This window comes from Balaenoptera ricei, chromosome 4 (genome assembly GCF_028023285.1).
Source record: "Balaenoptera ricei isolate mBalRic1 chromosome 4, mBalRic1.hap2, whole genome shotgun sequence".
NCBI lineage: Eukaryota > Metazoa > Chordata > Mammalia > Artiodactyla > Balaenopteridae > Balaenoptera > Balaenoptera ricei.
Window position 1 is genome coordinate 84,586,216 of NC_082642.1, and position 18,499 is coordinate 84,604,714.

General features: G+C 33.5%; 1 protein-coding gene across 1 annotated transcript; it reads right to left on the reverse strand.

Moving 5' to 3' along the window:
* Positions 1–2,466: 2,466 nt before the first annotated feature.
* On the reverse strand, positions 2,467–13,640 carry UTS2B (urotensin 2B). The gene is made up of 5 exons (XM_059922084.1): positions 13,541–13,640; positions 9,359–9,457; positions 8,131–8,168; positions 6,778–6,871; positions 2,467–2,492 (listed from the first exon to the last, which is right to left on the reverse strand). Exons 1-5 carry the CDS (start codon positions 13,638–13,640, stop codon positions 2,467–2,469), a joined length of 357 nt encoding a protein of 118 aa, XP_059778067.1.
* Positions 13,641–18,499: the final 4,859 nt, after the last annotated feature.

Genomic DNA, 18,499 nt, shown 5'->3' on the forward strand with positions numbered 1-18,499 from the left:
GAAAAAACTGAAAATGAATGATTCTTTTAATTGTAATAGAGGAGCCTTAGCAAAGAGAACTGAATTTTGAGAAATCTCACCGATTCTTCAATTTCTGTTCATAAACTTACATCAGAAGGTTAGTGGTACATGGACAGATATCCTGCAGGACTCACTATTTGAAAGAATTATTTAAGTTATAATTGCTCTTGCCCACATTTCCCAACTTTCTGATGAATTATAGAAATATGTCTAATTCCTTAGAAGCTCTTTCTTTCCTTTTTATCCCCTTTGGGTATTTGTCAGCTGCTAATCCAACTGGGTGCTGTTGCTTCACGCTTTGACAAAAGGTATTAAAACCTACTTTAACCTAAAAATTTCTCATGATGAAGATTTAAAGTTGGATTAAACAAATTGATTTCCTATCTTCTTTAATTTTTAAATTCAAAATTATGCTTATGGCCTCCATTTTAAATAAGTAAGAAGTCACAGTGTACCGATTTATACTCTATTCTAATGTGTAATGCATTTGTCTCATAGTATATACACGACTTACATGAAGAAAAAAAGAAAAGTGTTTTCTCCACTTATAACTATTTTATTTCATATTTTAATTTTTACCACTACTTTATACAGAGTAGAAAATAAGTCAGCGGTATTCTAGTTTAAAATAAGGCATCCTTGTAACATAGCAGGAAATTTAAGACACAATTTCTGTTAAGAACATGACGAGTCATCTCATCTATTTGTATAACGCATTGTATATTACTAAATCCAGCTATATTTCATTGAAAGTCACCAGCTTAAAGGGACTTTTCATTTAGTTTCAAAGAAATAGATTACTTTTTATTTTTCTTTGTTCCTGTGAAAAGCTTCATAGAGCAAACTGTGAATATGGATTTCTGAGTTCTGGCATTAATTATATAACCAGTTTTTCATGGGGGATATTAATTCCTGGCTACACACACACAAAAAAATATCTAGTAAATTCTACCTTTAATCTACAGATATCTTTAGGGAATTAAACTTCTTAAAGCAAATTATAAAAAGAAACAAATTATAAAAAGATGACTTTCTCTAAAAGGAAGAAGTATCAAAACCTTTTTTGAATGACATTACCCCTAAAGTTTACAAATGCGTAAATATTGTTCAACTGCTCCAAAGTTAATAAACGTGAGATGATGAAAACAGGAGTTTTGTTTTTCTTTATGATAATATCATGTTTGTGTTCACAACAGGTGTAAATACGTGGGAACATTCAGGCATTACTGAGCAACTAATATTTATGTACATTTAAGAGGCTCCTAACAAGTGTATTTAAAGCACTGCAGGCATGTTACTCAACTTGGTCGGTTTCATGTACTTTTAAATTTTTTTTTAGTTTAAGCAATATTATTCATTCTAGCTCATGAGATAGTCTTATCTTTAAGCACCACACAATTAACATCATGTAGATAAACTGCATTTCCCCTGTTCTGTGACGTAAGGGAATGCCGGTAGGCTCATCTGGCCAGCTAGTCATTGATATTCTTTAATTATAAAGTTACTTCGACTATGTTTCTGTGCCACAACAGGTGGCAAACAAAAATGAAATTGGATTCCCAGCCTTGAATTGATTAAATAAGTTTGCTCAGACGAGATGTAAGCGAGAACAGTTTGATGTGAAGACGTGGTGGAAAAAAATGAAGGACAATCCAATGAGTTTTTGTTTTGTTTTACCTGACAATTTTTGTACACTGAGTCTAGTCTCTCACAGACGTGCTGAGAGCCTCAAATAATTTCTGATATTGTGGAGGAGGCAGAGATGAGAATTAAGGGACCCAAAAGCAAATTGTTCTGTGTGAAAATTTTCTTAATATCTGTCTCTGAAACATCTAATACTTCTTTCTCCTAGAGTTCGATAAACAATAGATTTCTGCTTCCTAGTAATGTATTCATTTGGTTGTAGTAGTCTCAGTGACAATTGTCCTAATGAACAGAAAAGAGATAGTAGCCAGCATAATCACAAAAAAAGAGAGAGGGCAATGATGCACATTTTCCATAAATTGAGACAATATAATATAATTTTCCAAGACATTTTCTAAAATATTTTAAATAAATTTAATAAAATATAATTTCTCATATAAACTGAGACAATATAATTTACTTTAATTTTCCAAGACACTGTCTAAAATATTTTAATTGATAGCTCAACAGCCTAGTCATCTCTGGACAAAACTATATTTAGACAACGAATTTATGAAAAGCATACAATAGATACAGCACTCCCAACTTCAGGTCTACAAAGCCATTCTGATAGTCCCATGCCATTCAAAAGTGCAACTGATTTGTCATCCTTATTCACAACATAAGTTTTAAGCATGTAATATGCTGGATAATTTCTGCCACCGTTTCTTTATGCTTGAGATAGCTACAATCTTTAAGCAGTAAAGTGAGTAGATTTATAACTTTGTCTAATGTTCTTTTTTGGCATCCAGAGGAAAAACTTTAGACACAGTATTTCCAAAAGCAAGCTAAAAAAGAAACAAAACAAAGTCTTTATTAGGAAGATTTTTGATTAAATGGTACATACATTTGAATAAAATAGTTTATGTATGCCTGAGTATGAGAGAAAGTTTTCTAAAACGAATGTTCAAATGGTAGTTATTAGCCTCATGTGGATCTTTAAATTAATTAAAATTAAATAAAATGTGAAAATTCAGCTTCTCTATCACACTAGCCAACTTTCAAGTGCTCAATAATGCCTAGTGGCCTGTAACTACCGTAATGGGAAGTGCAAGTTAGAGAATGGTCACATCATCAAAAAAAGTTCTATTGGACAGCACTGTTCTACATTATAATGCATATAATGCAGTTCAGAGAATACAGTAAGACGCACCCTTCTATTTAAGAGTTGGGGTAAGTTAAGTCCCAAAGAGGAAGTCACCTAAGTAAAATCAGTGATAAATATGCTTCTATTTACTGGAGAAAAAAGAAGGAAGAAAATTTAAAGTTTACTTTGCAGACCACCAAATGATATTTAAATAATTTGATCATCGCATTGAGTCTTCACATTCTGATCATAAAGTGATGTTTCAGAAAAATCAAACCAATTTGAACAGCATTTTAATCTTCAAATGAATGAATGAGTCATTTTAAATCTTCTGTGGGTTGTTCCCAATCAATTGTCCAACTTACGTTAGCTTCATCTAATTAATTACAAATTGCTCTAATTTCCTTCAATCTAAATGGTTTATGAAATGAAGACCTTGGGGAGATGGGTCTTCAATTCACTATTGATTAATAGGATGCACAATAAAAATGAGTTGAAAAACTCAGTAAAGTTAAGACACTCTTTGCCATAAATGATAAAAGTCTATCTTCCTGCCTAGGTTTCTCTCCCTACCTCCACTCATTCTGTAAACTGTGACCCTAGAGCTCATCAGCGCAAACACATAGAGTGTTATGATAACACTCAGAGTCTACTTTTCATTCCTAAAAGAGCCAGCGTTTTCTTTAAACAAAACCACATTCAAATCCTATGCAAACAGAAGTTTATTTTCAGACAGTAAACTGAAGAACTTGGCCCTCTAATCCAATCTTCTTTTTATAGTATTTTGGAAAGTCCCTTTCTGTCCCTTTGGATATCTTTGAATATCTCAGTCTGGAAGGAAAAAGAAATCTACACATATCCCAGATTTATACCACAAGAGCAGCTCAATTAAGTATGCGCTGGAACATAGTTTGGAAATTTTCTGGACCAGTTGAAGGGAATTTTCATGAATGGTATCCCCAGTAGAGCCAACTCCTCAATGTTTATTTATCATTTATCATTTATGTGAAGGAAAACCCTGGCCAGCATTCGGGTGTCTCTTGATGTCTATCTGGTTCACTCTTGTAATCCCCGTTTTTAGCATGATGCTAGGTGTTGGACAGTTATATTTTTAATGAATGGAAGAATTTAGCAGCTGTCTGTCAACTATATATTAAATAATTAAACAAATTACAATAATTCACAGTAAGTGTAAGATACTCTTGCTTTAAGCTGAATCTCTGAGTCCATTTTACCATCATACATTGCTATTTATGGTGGACTGTTTCTAGTTATGCCAATAAACACCACACTTCAGATATGATGTGGGTTGTTTTTGTCACCTAACCTGGGCATATAATTCATATGTTTATCACCACAAATATTTACTTTGTTCCTTCTACATACACATATGTTTTAATATCTCCTTGCTTAAAAACAAACAAACACAAAGCTTCCTTGACCCCCTCAAGCTACTCTAATATCCCAATTTTTACTACCCTTTAGACAAAGTTCCTCAAAAGAGTTGTCTGTTGTTAGTCATTCCTGTTGTTTTGTCATATTCTCTTTAACCATAAGTCCACCAGATAATTCTTGTCAAAACCATTAAAACCCTACCCATTGCTGTTCAGATGGAAAATCTCAGTTCTCATTTTACTGGACCTATCATAGCTTTAGAACAGCTGAACTGTGTCTTCCTGGAAACAGTTTTTTTATCTGACTTCCGAGGCATTCTTTTCTTTGTCGCCTTTTTCCTCTGTAGCTGTTCCTCCTCAGCCTCCTTTGCTAATTCTCTCTCATCTGCCCAGTCTGTAACCTTGGTGTGGCCTGGGACTTGGCCTTGGATATCTTCTGTTTTATATCTGTCTAGAGTGATTCCCTAGACAGTCTCATCACAATACCAAGCAATATTGATATGCAGATAACTGTCAAATTTAGATCTCCAATCTGGGCTACTTCCCTAAACTCAAATTTATATACTCAGTGGTTTACTTAAATCATTACTGGGAAGATTTTGTTATAGATGTCATAACAAGCTCAAAATATCTATGGTAGAGGTAGGATTCTCCAACTGTTCCTTGCATTTCTCGACATTCCCCAGGGGCTTCCCCAACCCCGCTAAGTTAGCTTGAGATCATGTGCCTAATTTTGGCAGGTAAGGGTACATTTACCTCCATGTTTTTCCTATCCTGCTACAAGGACACACGGTGCAGGGACAAAGTGAAGGAAAATAACCAAGGTACCTAAGGCTTCATGTAAACACAAAATAAATCTTAAACCAAGTTACACCACTGAGATTGTAAGGTTGTTTTGTTGATGTGCTTTGCCTAATTTATCCCAAAATACACTTTGAAAACTTGAAGGAGGGCGGTACTCTAAGAAGAACTTAAGTTATGGCACAGTCTCAGCAGTTGATTAATGGCAGACAAGGAAATTGATATCATAGGCTGGAAACAGGAAGAGCCATTTTACAAAGTAACATAGTATGTGGTAAAACTGACATCTGCAACAGTTCAGGTTCAGATTGTGTTCCTCTTGAATTTCTAGAAGAAAAACTAGGAAAACAGAATATTGGCAGTATTTTTAGGTTGCTGTTGGATACACTTAGCCAGGTATTGCAAGAAATAGTGAGCTTAAGAAGAAAATGGTGTCTTTGCAAATAAATAAAAAGAAATAGAGATAGTTCAGAAATACAAGATCTTGAAATATTGCAAGAGCTGTTTCTGGATCCCAAAACTATAAAATGGGATTTAAAGTGACTCTGAGTGATGCCAGGTAAATATCAATTGGAATAAGGAGCTCAGGGCACAAATCAGATTATATGTATAGCCTTCAAAGTATGTTCCAGATGTCTTCAAGGCAACTCAGTTGCGGATGAGAATGCAAAAGAGTTAAAATTGTTTTAAAAAGATTGTGTGTAGCAAATAGCTGAGAAGCTTTCTAAATTGTTACAAGAACACCATTGGCAAAGCAACCATAAACCCTAGAATAAAAATAGTCTTTGACACTTTAAGACCAAATAAACCTTGGGCCTCCAACTTTGTGAGAGTAGGAGGAGACCTGAGAAAACTTTGCAATCCTCAAGAAGGGAATATTCCCCCAAGGAGCCCATATGATGTGTCCAGGGATGAAAATGAAAAAGCCAAAAAAGCAAAAACCTCAGAAAGGGTGAAGCCAGGGGAAATAACACAGTGGACAAAGCACTCCACCTACACACTAGCAGGTCCTAATCAAGAACCATTCTCCATCTCCAGGGTAAGAAACTTTTATAATATTTGCCCAGTGGGATTTCAGAATTGCTGGAGGCCAGCATTCTTGATGTTGTGTGTCTCTTGTTCTTTTCCTTTGTGAATAAGATTATTGATTGTGATTATCCAGTCCCTGTTCCTCTGCCAATTATTGAATTTTGTCCTTTTAGCTGATAGGTCTGTGAATGAAGAGGAGCCACATTGAATTTGACAAAGATTAGTATCTCCTGGAGGGCTTATTCTTTGTTCTGGGTGCAGCAGTGAAAGGAGTTTGGAGTTGTCTCTAATGGGAGACGGTTGAGTATAGCCTATGTGGTTAAGAAAAGATCAAAGGATTGACTGTGGTCGAGGCAGTACTCCCCAAGTACTATACGTGCTTTCTAACATTTATTAGCCTGTCTTGCCAATATTTTGGTGGCAGCCCAAGTGATTAATTCTAGACAATGGACTTCAGTAGAAGTGATGCATGTCACCAAACTGAGTTCTGAACTGAGGCAGTTGAGAGATAGGATGCATCCTCTATCCTTTCCTGTGTCTTGGTAATCTTGGTGGTAGTCAAGCTACAGCAATAATCTAGATGATATAGCCACAAAATAGAAGAGGGTTGTACTATGTGCATTGAACTTTATGATTGGATTTTATTATATTAGGTCTCTGAGATTTAGATGATAATTGGTAACACATCACAGCCTAGGCTATACTGACTATGGAAAGGTCCAGCAAATCTCTATTTCAACTCTTTTCTACCACCAAACTTACCTCGCTTATTAGGATGGGAAGAAGATAGACCACTTATAGCATAAGACATCTCAGCATCCTTTGCCTCCATGAGCTGCTCTTTCAGTTTTTCCAGCTGTTAAAAATCAAATATGAAAAGTATTAATCTTTAATAACAGCAATTTTGTTTTCTATTGAAGAAGAAGAAAGATAGACAAAGAAAAGGAGAAGGAAAGATGGAAGAAAGGAAGGAGGAAAAAGGAACATAAAAGGAAATAAAAGTAATAAATGAAAATAAACAAAAAGAATTAAATAGAAAAATAAAAGGAAACTTGCATTTAGAAACTGGCTGGGAAAGGTCCATGACTTAACAGGTGATCAGGAACAAACAGGTTTACGGTGAAGGAAGTCAAGTCTGAGTGTTCATTAATGGGGAGCCTGTAAACACATCCCGTGTAGCTGGTCTTGATATTAAGTCACCTATAATGACCAGTCCTTTTCAAGGAGTTCCAAAGAGTTATGTGAATGTTTGGATTTCCTGAAATATTTGTCCCTTCTAGCAGTAAGTGAGAAGTATTTTGAGGCCCTAGGGTTTCCACCCAGAGTGTAAGCCATGTTAATTTTTTGCAAGCTCACTGATTGCCTAAACCCTAAAGACCTAACTCTATCAAAATAGAAGTCAGTCTGAGCTACTGCATGCGTCCGTGTCCTAGATACTAAGAATTGATGGGGCATAATTCTTTCTCACAAACAGCCATACAGTTTGTATAATAGTGGATTTGCATGCAGTTGTGTTTGAGAGAGTTAAGAAATCATCTTATCCAATGATTTTCCAATGTTCTTCATAGCAAGGAGTCAGGGGATAAGGTTGCTAAGGGGCTTTCTGTACCGAGGCCAAATGCAGGTCAAGAAAGCAGCACTTCGGGCCCCTCCCTCACCAAACTAGCTGTTTCAAACCGAGAAGCTCCACTTTTATATATTTCATTTACTGAGACCACATACAATTTTGTTTGGAAAAAAAATTTTCCACTTTAAAAAATAATAATAACTTTTGAAAACCACCAATCTAGTTATAGCCTCCTATTTTACAGATGAGGAGATTTAGGTCCAGAGAATTTTAATCTTCCATGGTTTCATAGGTAATTGGAGAGCTGGGTCTAGAATCCAGATTTCTAGACATTTTATCCCATGATCACTTCAGTTATGGCTTTGTTCTGTTTTCTTTATTTTTTAGTAGAATTTGATTATTTTTTCCTAGCGAATTACTTCACTCTTCCTCTAGCAGGAATAAAGGTTTTATAATAGAGTATTAACAATTTTAACAACTATTATGTCAAAAGAAAGTGTCTTTTGGTTATTATTAAAATTGAAATTTTAAGTACTTCACATTCTCACCTGGTTAAGTTCTTCCAATTTGTTAGCCAGCTCTATATCTGCAAGACACATTTATCATATGAAAAATGTACATTGCAAGTAATATTTAATTCATTTCAGGTCATACATTCAAGGAAGACAAAGGTCTTTTTTGTATGATTTGAGATCACCTACCTGTCCCTAATATAAAGGCCCAAGCATTTTTTCAATGCCTGTAATATTGAAATATAATCAGTAATGTAATGAGCAAATACCTAATTTCTATCAATAAGCACAGAGTTTTTTAAAATAAACCATAGTTCTAACAAGGACTATTATTTAGGAATAAGCTATTTTACTGACATGGGGAAATTCTCATGAAATGATATTAAGTAAAAAAAGCAGGACACAAATCTTATCTATATAATTCAATCAAGAAGGAAATTTCCAGAAATGTTAATATCAACTCCCTCTGGGCTTTACAATTTGAGTATAGCTTTTTTTTTTTATAATTGTGTTCATTTTCTTCAATGAAAATATCTTATTAATTTTAAAATCCTGTATCTTTAAAGTATTTATTAAGGTATTGTTTTAACTGGTACACTGTCCCATGAATAGACAATTTTTTTTATAAGAACAGATGTTTTCTGAGAGGGTACCACATTATCATATTGCCACACTGTCTCTCAGGTTAGACTTGCTAAGTTTCTGACAGTATTTGTCATTTCTTGGAGACCAGTCTGATGCATAATTGTAAATCAGATTCTCCTGTTCTTCAAAGAAAAAAAACTCTCAGTTGGTATAGCCTAAATTTCCCAATGGTTTCTACTCCAACCATTTCCCAAATTGAAAGAATTTGATTGCAAAAAAAGTGCTAACTTAACTGCCACAAAACCACAGTTAACTTGTGAAATTTCTAGTGGAAACCTGTTTTGAAACATTTAGTGATACTCTTGAAGCATTTAGTAAAAAATAATATTAACTGTACCAGTGCGAGTTGCTTAGGTGAGAGGAAAATACGACTAAAGATAACTATTGAGTAACTAGATAGTTACTGATCTCATTAGGACTCTCAAACTGAACAAAATAAGATTTTAATATTTTTTAATAACACCATTGCTTTTAGCGTGAATACGAAATAAGAAAGACATTTAAGCCTTCAATGCAGCATTAAAATTAGTAATTATTATTTTATTTAATATAAATTAACATGTAGAAAGAACAGGTCAGAAGATGAAATAAATAAAGTTTGACTTTATTCTTAACTCACCAATGTTGGAAGGTCTTTGGAAATCAAAATTTTTATTCAGTAGAGCCAGCAATAGTTCTTCGCGATCTGTATCTTCTTTATCTGGAAACAATTCATTTCCTGTAATAATTACCTCAATGTAGTGAAACCTCCATTTTCAATCTGTGTCACTGAACATGTTTCTGATTAAATAGGTTTTACAGGTAACTATAATCACTGTCAATCACTATATGCACTATCAATGTGTATACTCACCAATAAAATGTGTATAGAGAGAGATGTGTAATCCAAAAAGATGGGCTGTTTTAAAAATCGTTGAATGTATGTGAACACTCAAAGAGAGATTGTGAGAGGGAGAAGGAGGCAGAGATAGAGAATGTACCTGGAAGGTTACAGACTAAATTTTACTTGTAATTATTTCTTGGTTAGTAGAATTGCAGGTAAATTTTACTTTCTGTTTTTTCATCTGCGTTTTTAAAAAATTTTCTACTATTGTGTTTAACATAAGAAATATGAATTAAAAGTTGTTTTTAAAAGAAAAAATAACATTTGATTTTGAGATTTTATTTGATACACATTAAAATATGAGCCTTTTTGTGTTCTGGGAATTGCCTTTGAATCATCCAAGGCAACCCTGTGGAAGAGGTAAGACAGTGCCTACTTCTTCCATATTGATATCTTTCCATCTTTGTCCATTTACCTCCCAGCCTACTCATTGGTCAGATGCCCAGCTATCTCAGCACTCTAAAAACAGAAAAGTCACCCAAATTTTCATAAATACTTTAATTCTGGAGTAGAAGTCAGGACAATAGACTTTATTCAAGCTATAAAAAATGAAGAGTCAACAAGATTTTAATGCAAACAAAATAATAATTAGTGTGTTATAAACAAAATGAACTTCGTGAGGTGGCCTAAAAAATCAAACCTTTATGATACAATTTCTATAGGATCATTCTTCCCTCTATCTCCTCATAATAACTGATACTGTGTGGACAAAAGGTAGATTAGTGAGTTTAAAATTTAGGAGTGGGAATATTGTGGTTTCAGTTAGAGAAATGGCTCATAATTTAGCTAGAATCTTCCTTTAAATTGTTTCTCTTTCCCTGTGTCTACAAAATGTCAATTAATGAACTCAAGAAACTAAGTGGCTAATTAAAGGAATGAAAGCTTTGCTGAGAAAGAAAATAAATGACTTGGGGTAGGTGGCAGCATCAAAATTTTCTACATTGACCAAAAACACTTATTGTTGCTCAATTTCCTCAATTTCAAAGTTCCTCAATTTCCATTACTTCACAGACATAGAAATTATTTGTGAAATTCTGGGTTTTTTTTTTTTCTTTGAGTAGTTAAAATAATAGACTATCAATGGAATTTTTGCTTAACATCAATTAAACAAGGACCCTCAGAGATAATTTAGTTTAAGAGAAATACATGACTATGCAATAGTGTAGTAATTTTTTATTATAGCTGTTCATTAAAATGTTAAATTACAATCTTTAAAATGCTTTAATTGAAAAAAATAAGGATCATTGTGTAGCCAGGTGATAATGATTATTTGTTTCAGAAAGAGAACTGTGATAAAAGAAACAGATTCATTGCCTTCAATTTAGGGAATTTATAAGACTAGGAGAAAGGTAACGTAGGAGAAAAGTGACGATCTGAAGCTTTTGTTTGCTTAATTTACAGCCCACTTCTCTGCATATTTAAGTGGAACATTTTTAAAAAAGACAATTAATATATTTACCATTCTTTACCAGTTTGGTTTCTAGTAATTACACCTGCATGACTGTCCTCAAAAATTCTTGTCACTAACTTTTAAGAAAACCACCTTTTGTAAGAATCTCTGAGGAAAAAGTTTTTTCAAGAAATTAAAATTTTTTTATTTCTAAAGTTAAGTAAGGTATTGCCTAAGAAAAATAGCAAATAAGTCTTATTTCTTGTTTTTATTTTTAGTATTAAAACATATGCAGCTTTAAAAGAAAAAAAATGCATGTACTTTTCATCTTTCTTTGAACTAAAAGTTAGTATTGATAAAGGAGATGTTTGAACAAAAAAATACCCAAGTGCAGATACCACTTTAGCACAAATGATGGCAAAGTTACTCAGACATGAGAGAGTGATTACTTTTGCAAATACACAGGAAAAAACTGATTGATTACTACTTGAGATACTGAAGCTTAAAAGACTTAGTTGTCTCCTTGCTTGTCATTTGAATGTGAAGATTTTTAAGGGATATAGACAAGAAACTTTACCAGAAAGAAACCTGGAAACCCCCTCAAATGATAATATACTAAAAAAATTAAATTGATATAGCCTTTCTGGTCACGATACTCACTCCTCCACCTTTTGTGGTAGGCAGTTTGCCCAGTTTCAGGCTTATCCACTGAGGCAGGCTTTCGTATGGCCCCAAGCAAATGAAAGCTGGCAGATTGTGCCATTGGTCTTGCATGGCGTCTAACACAGAGAGAAAGATGGTGACCCCTTGGTGTTCTGTTAGCAGACAAATGCTTATTTGAAAACAATGTGTTAAAAGACTAAAGTAAGTCAAACATTTAGTTGCTTTGAAAAATGTGTACATGGAGAGAAGCTCACTCTAATCATCGACAATTTAGATTAGAAAATAATCTTCCCAATAACTAATCTTCTCCATTTATATATAATGAAACTGAGATCAAAGGGAGTCCCAGAAAGAAACCTTTCCTGTATGTTGCCAATGAAATATACATATGAATATGTGCTATTCTGGGATCAGAGTTGTTATCTAATTATAACCTAGCAAAATGTTTGAGTTGGATTTTTCTGTATTTCATATACACATGATATCAGAAGTTACAGTTACCACTAACATCCTAATTTTGCAAAGTCCTTTATGAATGGCGAGATGTTTCCCTCCTCACACATATACACTGTGTTAAGAACACTGAAAATCCCACTATTTCACAGGAAAAACAATGAAGTCCTACCAAGTACCATGATTTTGACTGGCCAAAGACAAAATGTGAGTGCCATGGATAAAATCCAGAATCTTTCATTCCCAGGCTTGTATTTAGGTCTCAGGCCTGTATTTGTTTTTCAAAGGGAAAAATCTCTATAAATAAATAACAAGGGTTTCTGCAATTTTATTTCCACTGTCAAAAGAACTACTCTAATTTTCATTGACTTTTAAAACCACATTTGAGGCAAAATGGTCTAGTAAAGTTGAATTAGATCTGAAAGGGGAAACTTAATCCCTTTTCTCAACCCAGTGTCGTGTAAACAAAATTTATTACATTCTGTCTTGGTTCCCCCAAGTAAGACAAAAGTAAAAGGCTATCTCCCTCTTCCTGACAAGAACAGTTAGATGATAGATCACCTCAGAGTTTCAAACTGGAAGAGATATTAAAGGAATATTTTTAAGTTACTATTTTTAAAATGTAAAGAAATATATAAAAGTTTCAATGAGGTTAAGTTGTTTGCCTAATAAATCAGCATTTAATCTACCTCCACTGATTCCCAGATTAAAAGCTATTTCCACTACAGAACGCACTGAAAATTTTAAAGAAAGATCAAGTTACCATATTACAAGAGCAGAAACTTATTTTCACTAACTTTATCATGGCATATGTTTGTAGACTTCACAAATTAAATTATTTCATTTAACATAAGTACCCTAAGTACGTTAGAAATCTGATAAATACAGTCAATGCGTAATGTGGCTGTTACCATCGTCCTCCTTAAAGTACTATGTAAATTTCCCCATGCATTACTCTCCCCAAATCTCTTCACACACAAGTTTCTATCTTGATGTGTTCTACTAGGAACCACTCTCCTTTCATAAGTAACTTATTAATAATCTCATTGGATGAAAATCTCATTTTTCTTTCCTCAAGATGTATTTTTGAAATATGCATAGCACTGTATCACTATTTACACATTCCCATCTTTGGTCATGGAATAGAAATAAGAAAGAGATGCCCCTGGATTAGAAAAAAAAGAATGTAGCTGAAATTAATTTAGTACAGTGTCAGTTGAAATTAATTTACTTGAGAAGAACAGCAGATTACATGTAATTTAAAACAGCAACTACTGAAGGGCTGTTTGATGATTAAATCATACTGATGTTTAAAACATTATTGCCATAGTGGTAGAAAAATCAAAGCAATGCAGACAGGAAGATAAGGATTATTTACCCACCTGTAGGATTTTAGATTCATATGTACATACCTTGGATAAAATATGGCAGCCCATGCACCGATTCTAAAAAGATCATTACAGATAAAGTTAGGAGTCCAAAACAAAGAGTGGTTGAGAGGATCTTATTCATGTTAAAAATCTTCTGTGCTAGCAGAAAAACTGACTATCCAGGTCAAGACGAATATTTCAATGGCTCTGGAATGCTGCAGAGATCACGTTTAAAAGGTGGCAAATGTGCTTCAACTACAAATGCTCTGGACAAAGAGAAAAAAACCTTATAAAATGTGATGCACCCTGTCAACATGATTCACTTACTTGGAGAAGTGACAGGTTTGCTACTCAGTCAATGACAAGAAGAACCCAATCAATATATCTCATACTTGCCCATTTCACTAAAAGCATGCATTCTTATGCATGCACACGCACTCAAACACATGCACAGCATAAACCAAAGACTGGGACTAGAGACCTGTGGGTTAGCTTTACATAAAAATGAAATGGGAACAATGCCCTTCATTTGGGTAATTTAGAGCCAGATGTGGTCTTCCGGATGGTAATGTTATCTGCAAGCACCACTTCATTTTTAACCAACCAAATAGATTTGAGCTGGGAAGAGCTCAAATTTGAAATGAATCATAATGGGAACATTAACATCTCACTCTGTTGGAGAAGGATGGTTTCATTTTGCTGCAAGCAGCACTTTTAAAAATTAAGGCTGAATCTAATTCAAAGTTGGCAAACGTCCCATCAATTACTCTCTCTAATACTTGCTTTAATTGTGTTGGTTTTCTTTTTTAAGTCAGTCTTTCAGTATATCTATAGTTCCAATTTTATGGCTCTGAAGATGCAATAATGACCAATGGCCTTGGCATTTACTCCTTCTCCCAAGAGACTTAAGGTGTATTTGCTCTAAAACTGACTGTGTTCCACGTGCGTGAACTGCAGCACATGATGATGTTAAGGAGGTGCAGTAACCAAACTTTTCACCCACTGCTTTAATAAATTTTCTGAATAAAGTCTAAACTACTTAGTTTGATAGGCAGGACTGTTTTTTCTTCACAGACTCATTTTCCACTACATGTCTTTGTGCAGAGCTATATTAGGCTTCTAATTCCTGAACATATCCTGCACTTTCTACACTCCAGAACTTTGCTGATATATTTCTGTATGCCTGGACTCTTCATTCCACCACCATTTTACCTTCTCAGTCCTCAAGCCTCTGATCAAATGCCACCAGCTCTGTTTAGTCTTCTGGATCTCTCTCTCTTTTTTCCCCTTATGGCCATAACATTTTTTTTTAATTTTTATTGAAATACAGTTGATTTACAATGTTGTGTTAGTTTCAGGTGTACAGAAAAGTGATTCAGTTATACATATATATTATTTTTTAGATTCTTTTCCATTATAGGTTATTACAAGAGTATAGTTCCCCCTGCTAATTTTTTTTTAACCTCCTTTGGACTGCTGCAACACTTTGTTGATAAATCTATCACAACTCAAATATCCATTCTTTTTATTACAGTTATGCGTTTGCGTGTCTGCTTCCACTATTAAATTGTCAATACTTTGAGAGCAGTTATTGTTATAGTCATTTCTATTCCTATTTGCAAGTATCAGAGTGACTTAAAGGAAAAATAAGTGAAAACATAGTTGCTGTGTGAATAAATAATAACTGAAACGTGTGGTAATTTAAAGGCAAAATGGGATAATGCTCTTCAACGTTATAGCTAGTTATAAAGCTAAATAAGTGAAAAGAATAGTTGAGACCCTTTAAATGTCTGTTTTTTCTTGAACCTAAAAAGTTAAGAATAAACATTGTCTTTGAAACCTGATTTTAAAAGTTTATCATGTTTCTGTCATTCAAGTATACCTTGATGTTATCTATCATAGTTTATTCAGTAAGTTATTTAGATTAGCTTTTTGAACTATTTTCTAAAAACTATATCAATATGGAAAATGGTATATCAGTATCATTTGATGAACAAAGAATATACAAATGTGATGAAAAATAGTTACAGGTTAAATAGTAAAGAAAAAAGAAAAATCATATATAAAATATATAGATGATAAATCTGATAAATTTTATATAAAATATACTGATAAATTTAATATTCCAAAATGAAGAAAGACCTGAGAATAAATTGTTCAATGAAATGAGAAAGTTAAACATGAGCGAGCCAATATTAAAGGCACGTTTAGCTCATGGTTCCTTAATTAAAAAAAAAAATATTTTTAAATGTAAATAAGATTGTTCTGATTTTCTTTAATTTTGTTATATAGAACAAGGAACCCCGTTTCTTATGGGGTTTGCCTTCTTAAAAGAGGCAAAATAATTGGCTTGCCTCCTCTGATAGGGTTGGGTACTGGTGACTTGTTTCTAAACAAACTTATATGTATGACTTGTTCCACAAACGTTTGTTTCAGGAAATCTGATACAATTGTCTGAATCTTTTCTTCTGTTATATCTTAGTTGATGTTGGCAAGGTGATGAAAAATAAGTTCCTTTTTCATGATCATCCATTCACTTTGGAAAAAAGCTTACAAAGCCCTTTCATTAAATCGTTCATCCCTCTCTCCCTAATAATCAAATTATTCTACTAAATTCTTCTCATGAGTGTATAGCCAGATTAATTGTTCAAAGAAAAACAAATTTTCACTATTGATTGTATTGAACAGGTAAATGAAGTCAGCATATTTGTTCCTGGAGCCTTTAGCATGCACAGTAACATAGCAAGGTTATTGCTGCCATTCATTGAGCAATCATCCCATGTTAGGCCCTGTCCTAAGCACTTCACATACAGTATCTTATTTAATTCCCACCACAGTCCTTCAATAATTATGTAATTGTCGTATTTCACTTTTTCCAGCAAAGAGAGAAAGTTGTGGAGCCAGAAGTGAAACCTAGACCTACCCAACTGCAAAGCCACACTCTTAACCCAAGTTGTCTCTTGCCCACAAGGGGGGAAAAACAGAGATGAAAAGTGATTGTGCCAGTAACAGAGACCCCAATTTTAAGAAACTTATGACACTTTCACTTTGCACTTTCAAGGGCAATTTTTTCATCACTTAAACTGTATTTCAATTATAGCATATACATAACATTTCTATTTTGTCAGCAAAGACATTGTCAAGTTATAATTTACAGAAAGCTTTAAGATTTACATACACTTTATCTATTTCTCATAATGAGCGACAGGAAGAGTCAGGGTCCATATGGTGACTCAAACACATTTGAATAATTACTTTCTGACGCTATTAAACTCTTGGGCTCTCTTTCCAGTAAGTAGAAAAATTGAACAATTTCATTTTGACCTCTCTGACCCTGTTAGTTCTTGGTAAAATTCCCGACATATAGTTAAATGAGTGAATGAAAACAGCAGGCAGAAGGAAGAAGGCAAAAGCAGAGGTTCTGGCATTCTGACAAGTGAGTACATGGATTTTTTTTAAGAGTTCATAATGGGCTTTATTTGTCAAAATTAAATAGAAATGTCTATTCAAATACCTTGACAATTTTTTTAAATTAAGTTATTTGTCTTTTTATTCTTAAATTGTAAGACTTCTTCATATTTTGGATACTAGTTCCTTATCAGATATATACTTTGCAAACATATTTTGTATTCTGTCGATTGTCTTTCCACTTTGTTGATAGTGTCCTTTGAAGCACAAAAGTTTTTATTTGGATAAAGTCCAACTTATTTATATTTTCTTTTATCGTTTTGTGTTTTGAGTATGGTATCTAAGAAACCATTGCCTGATCAAAAGTCATGGAGACTTATGACTATGGGTTCTTTTAGAGTTTTATAGTTCTAGCTCTAAAATGTGGGCATTTGACCCATTTTGCATTAAGTTTTGCATATGATGTGAGGAAAATGTCCAGACTTATTCTTTTGCATGTGGACATCTAGTTGTCCCAGCACCATTTGTTGAAATTTCCCCATTGAATGGTCTCATCATTTTGTCTAAACCAATTGACAATAGATATGTGGTTTTATTTCTGGATTCTTAATCCTATTTCATTATTCAATTTGTCTATCCTTATATTTATACTACATTGTCTTGACTAACGTAGCTTTGTAGTAAGATTTGAAATCCAGAAGTGTGAGACTTCCAACTTTTTTCTTTTTTTTCTGGATCACTTGTATTTCTATATAAATTTTTGGATTAACTTGCCTATTTCTGTGAAAAAAGGCAACTGGGATTCTGATAGGAATTGCCTTGAATTTGTAGATCAATTTAGGAAATATTGCTGTCAAGTCTTTCAATCCATAAACAAAGAATATCTTTCGAACTATTTAGGTGTTTAATTACTTTCTAAGTTGTTTTGTAGCTTTCAGTGAACAAGTCTTACACTAATTTTATTCAATTTATTTCTACGTAGTTTATCTTTGTGTTGCTATAGTAAATGGAATTATTTTCTTAACTTAATATTTGCATTGTTCATTGCCAGAGTATAAAATACAATTGAGTTTGTATAATGATCTTGTTTCTTGCAAACTTGCTGACCTCATTTATTAGCTCTAACATTTTTGTTTGCTTGTTTGTCTGTTTTGCAGATTCCTGCAGATTTTCTATTTAGAAGACCGTGTCATCCACAAAAACAATTTTACTCTTTCCTTTCTAATCTAGATGCCTTTATTCATTTTTCTTACCAATTGTTTTGGCTATAACCTTCAATACAATGTTGAATAGAAATGGTGAGAGTAGATCTATTTATCTTGCTCCTGATCTTAGGTGGAAAAGTTTTCAATCTTTCACCTTTAAGTATGATCTTAGTTCTGGACTTTTTGTAGATGCCCTTTACCAGGTTGAAGAAAGTCCCTCAACTCTTAGTTTGTTGAGTGTTTTTATTGTAACAGAGTGTTGGATTTTGTCAAATGTTTTTTCTCACCTATTGAGATGATCATGTGGTTTTATTCTTTATTCTATTACTGTGGTGTATTACACTGATTGATTTTTGTATGTCCAATGAAACTTGTATTCCTGGGGTAA

What these genes read in the sequence shown, in the direction of transcription:
- UTS2B (XM_059922084.1), bottom strand. Translation starts at nt 13,640, where the DNA reads ATGAATAAGATCCTCTCAACCACTCTTTGTTTTGGACTCCTAACTTTA. An exon ending in GCTGCCATATTTTATCCAAG is followed by an intron (nt 9,458 to 13,540) that starts GTATGTACATAT and finishes TAATTATTACAG; the next exon opens with GAAATGAATTGTTTCCAGAT. An exon ending in AATTGGAAGAACTTAACCAG is followed by an intron (nt 6,872 to 8,130) that starts GTGAGAATGTGA and finishes GATTTTTAACAG; the next exon opens with CTGGAAAAACTGAAAGAGCA.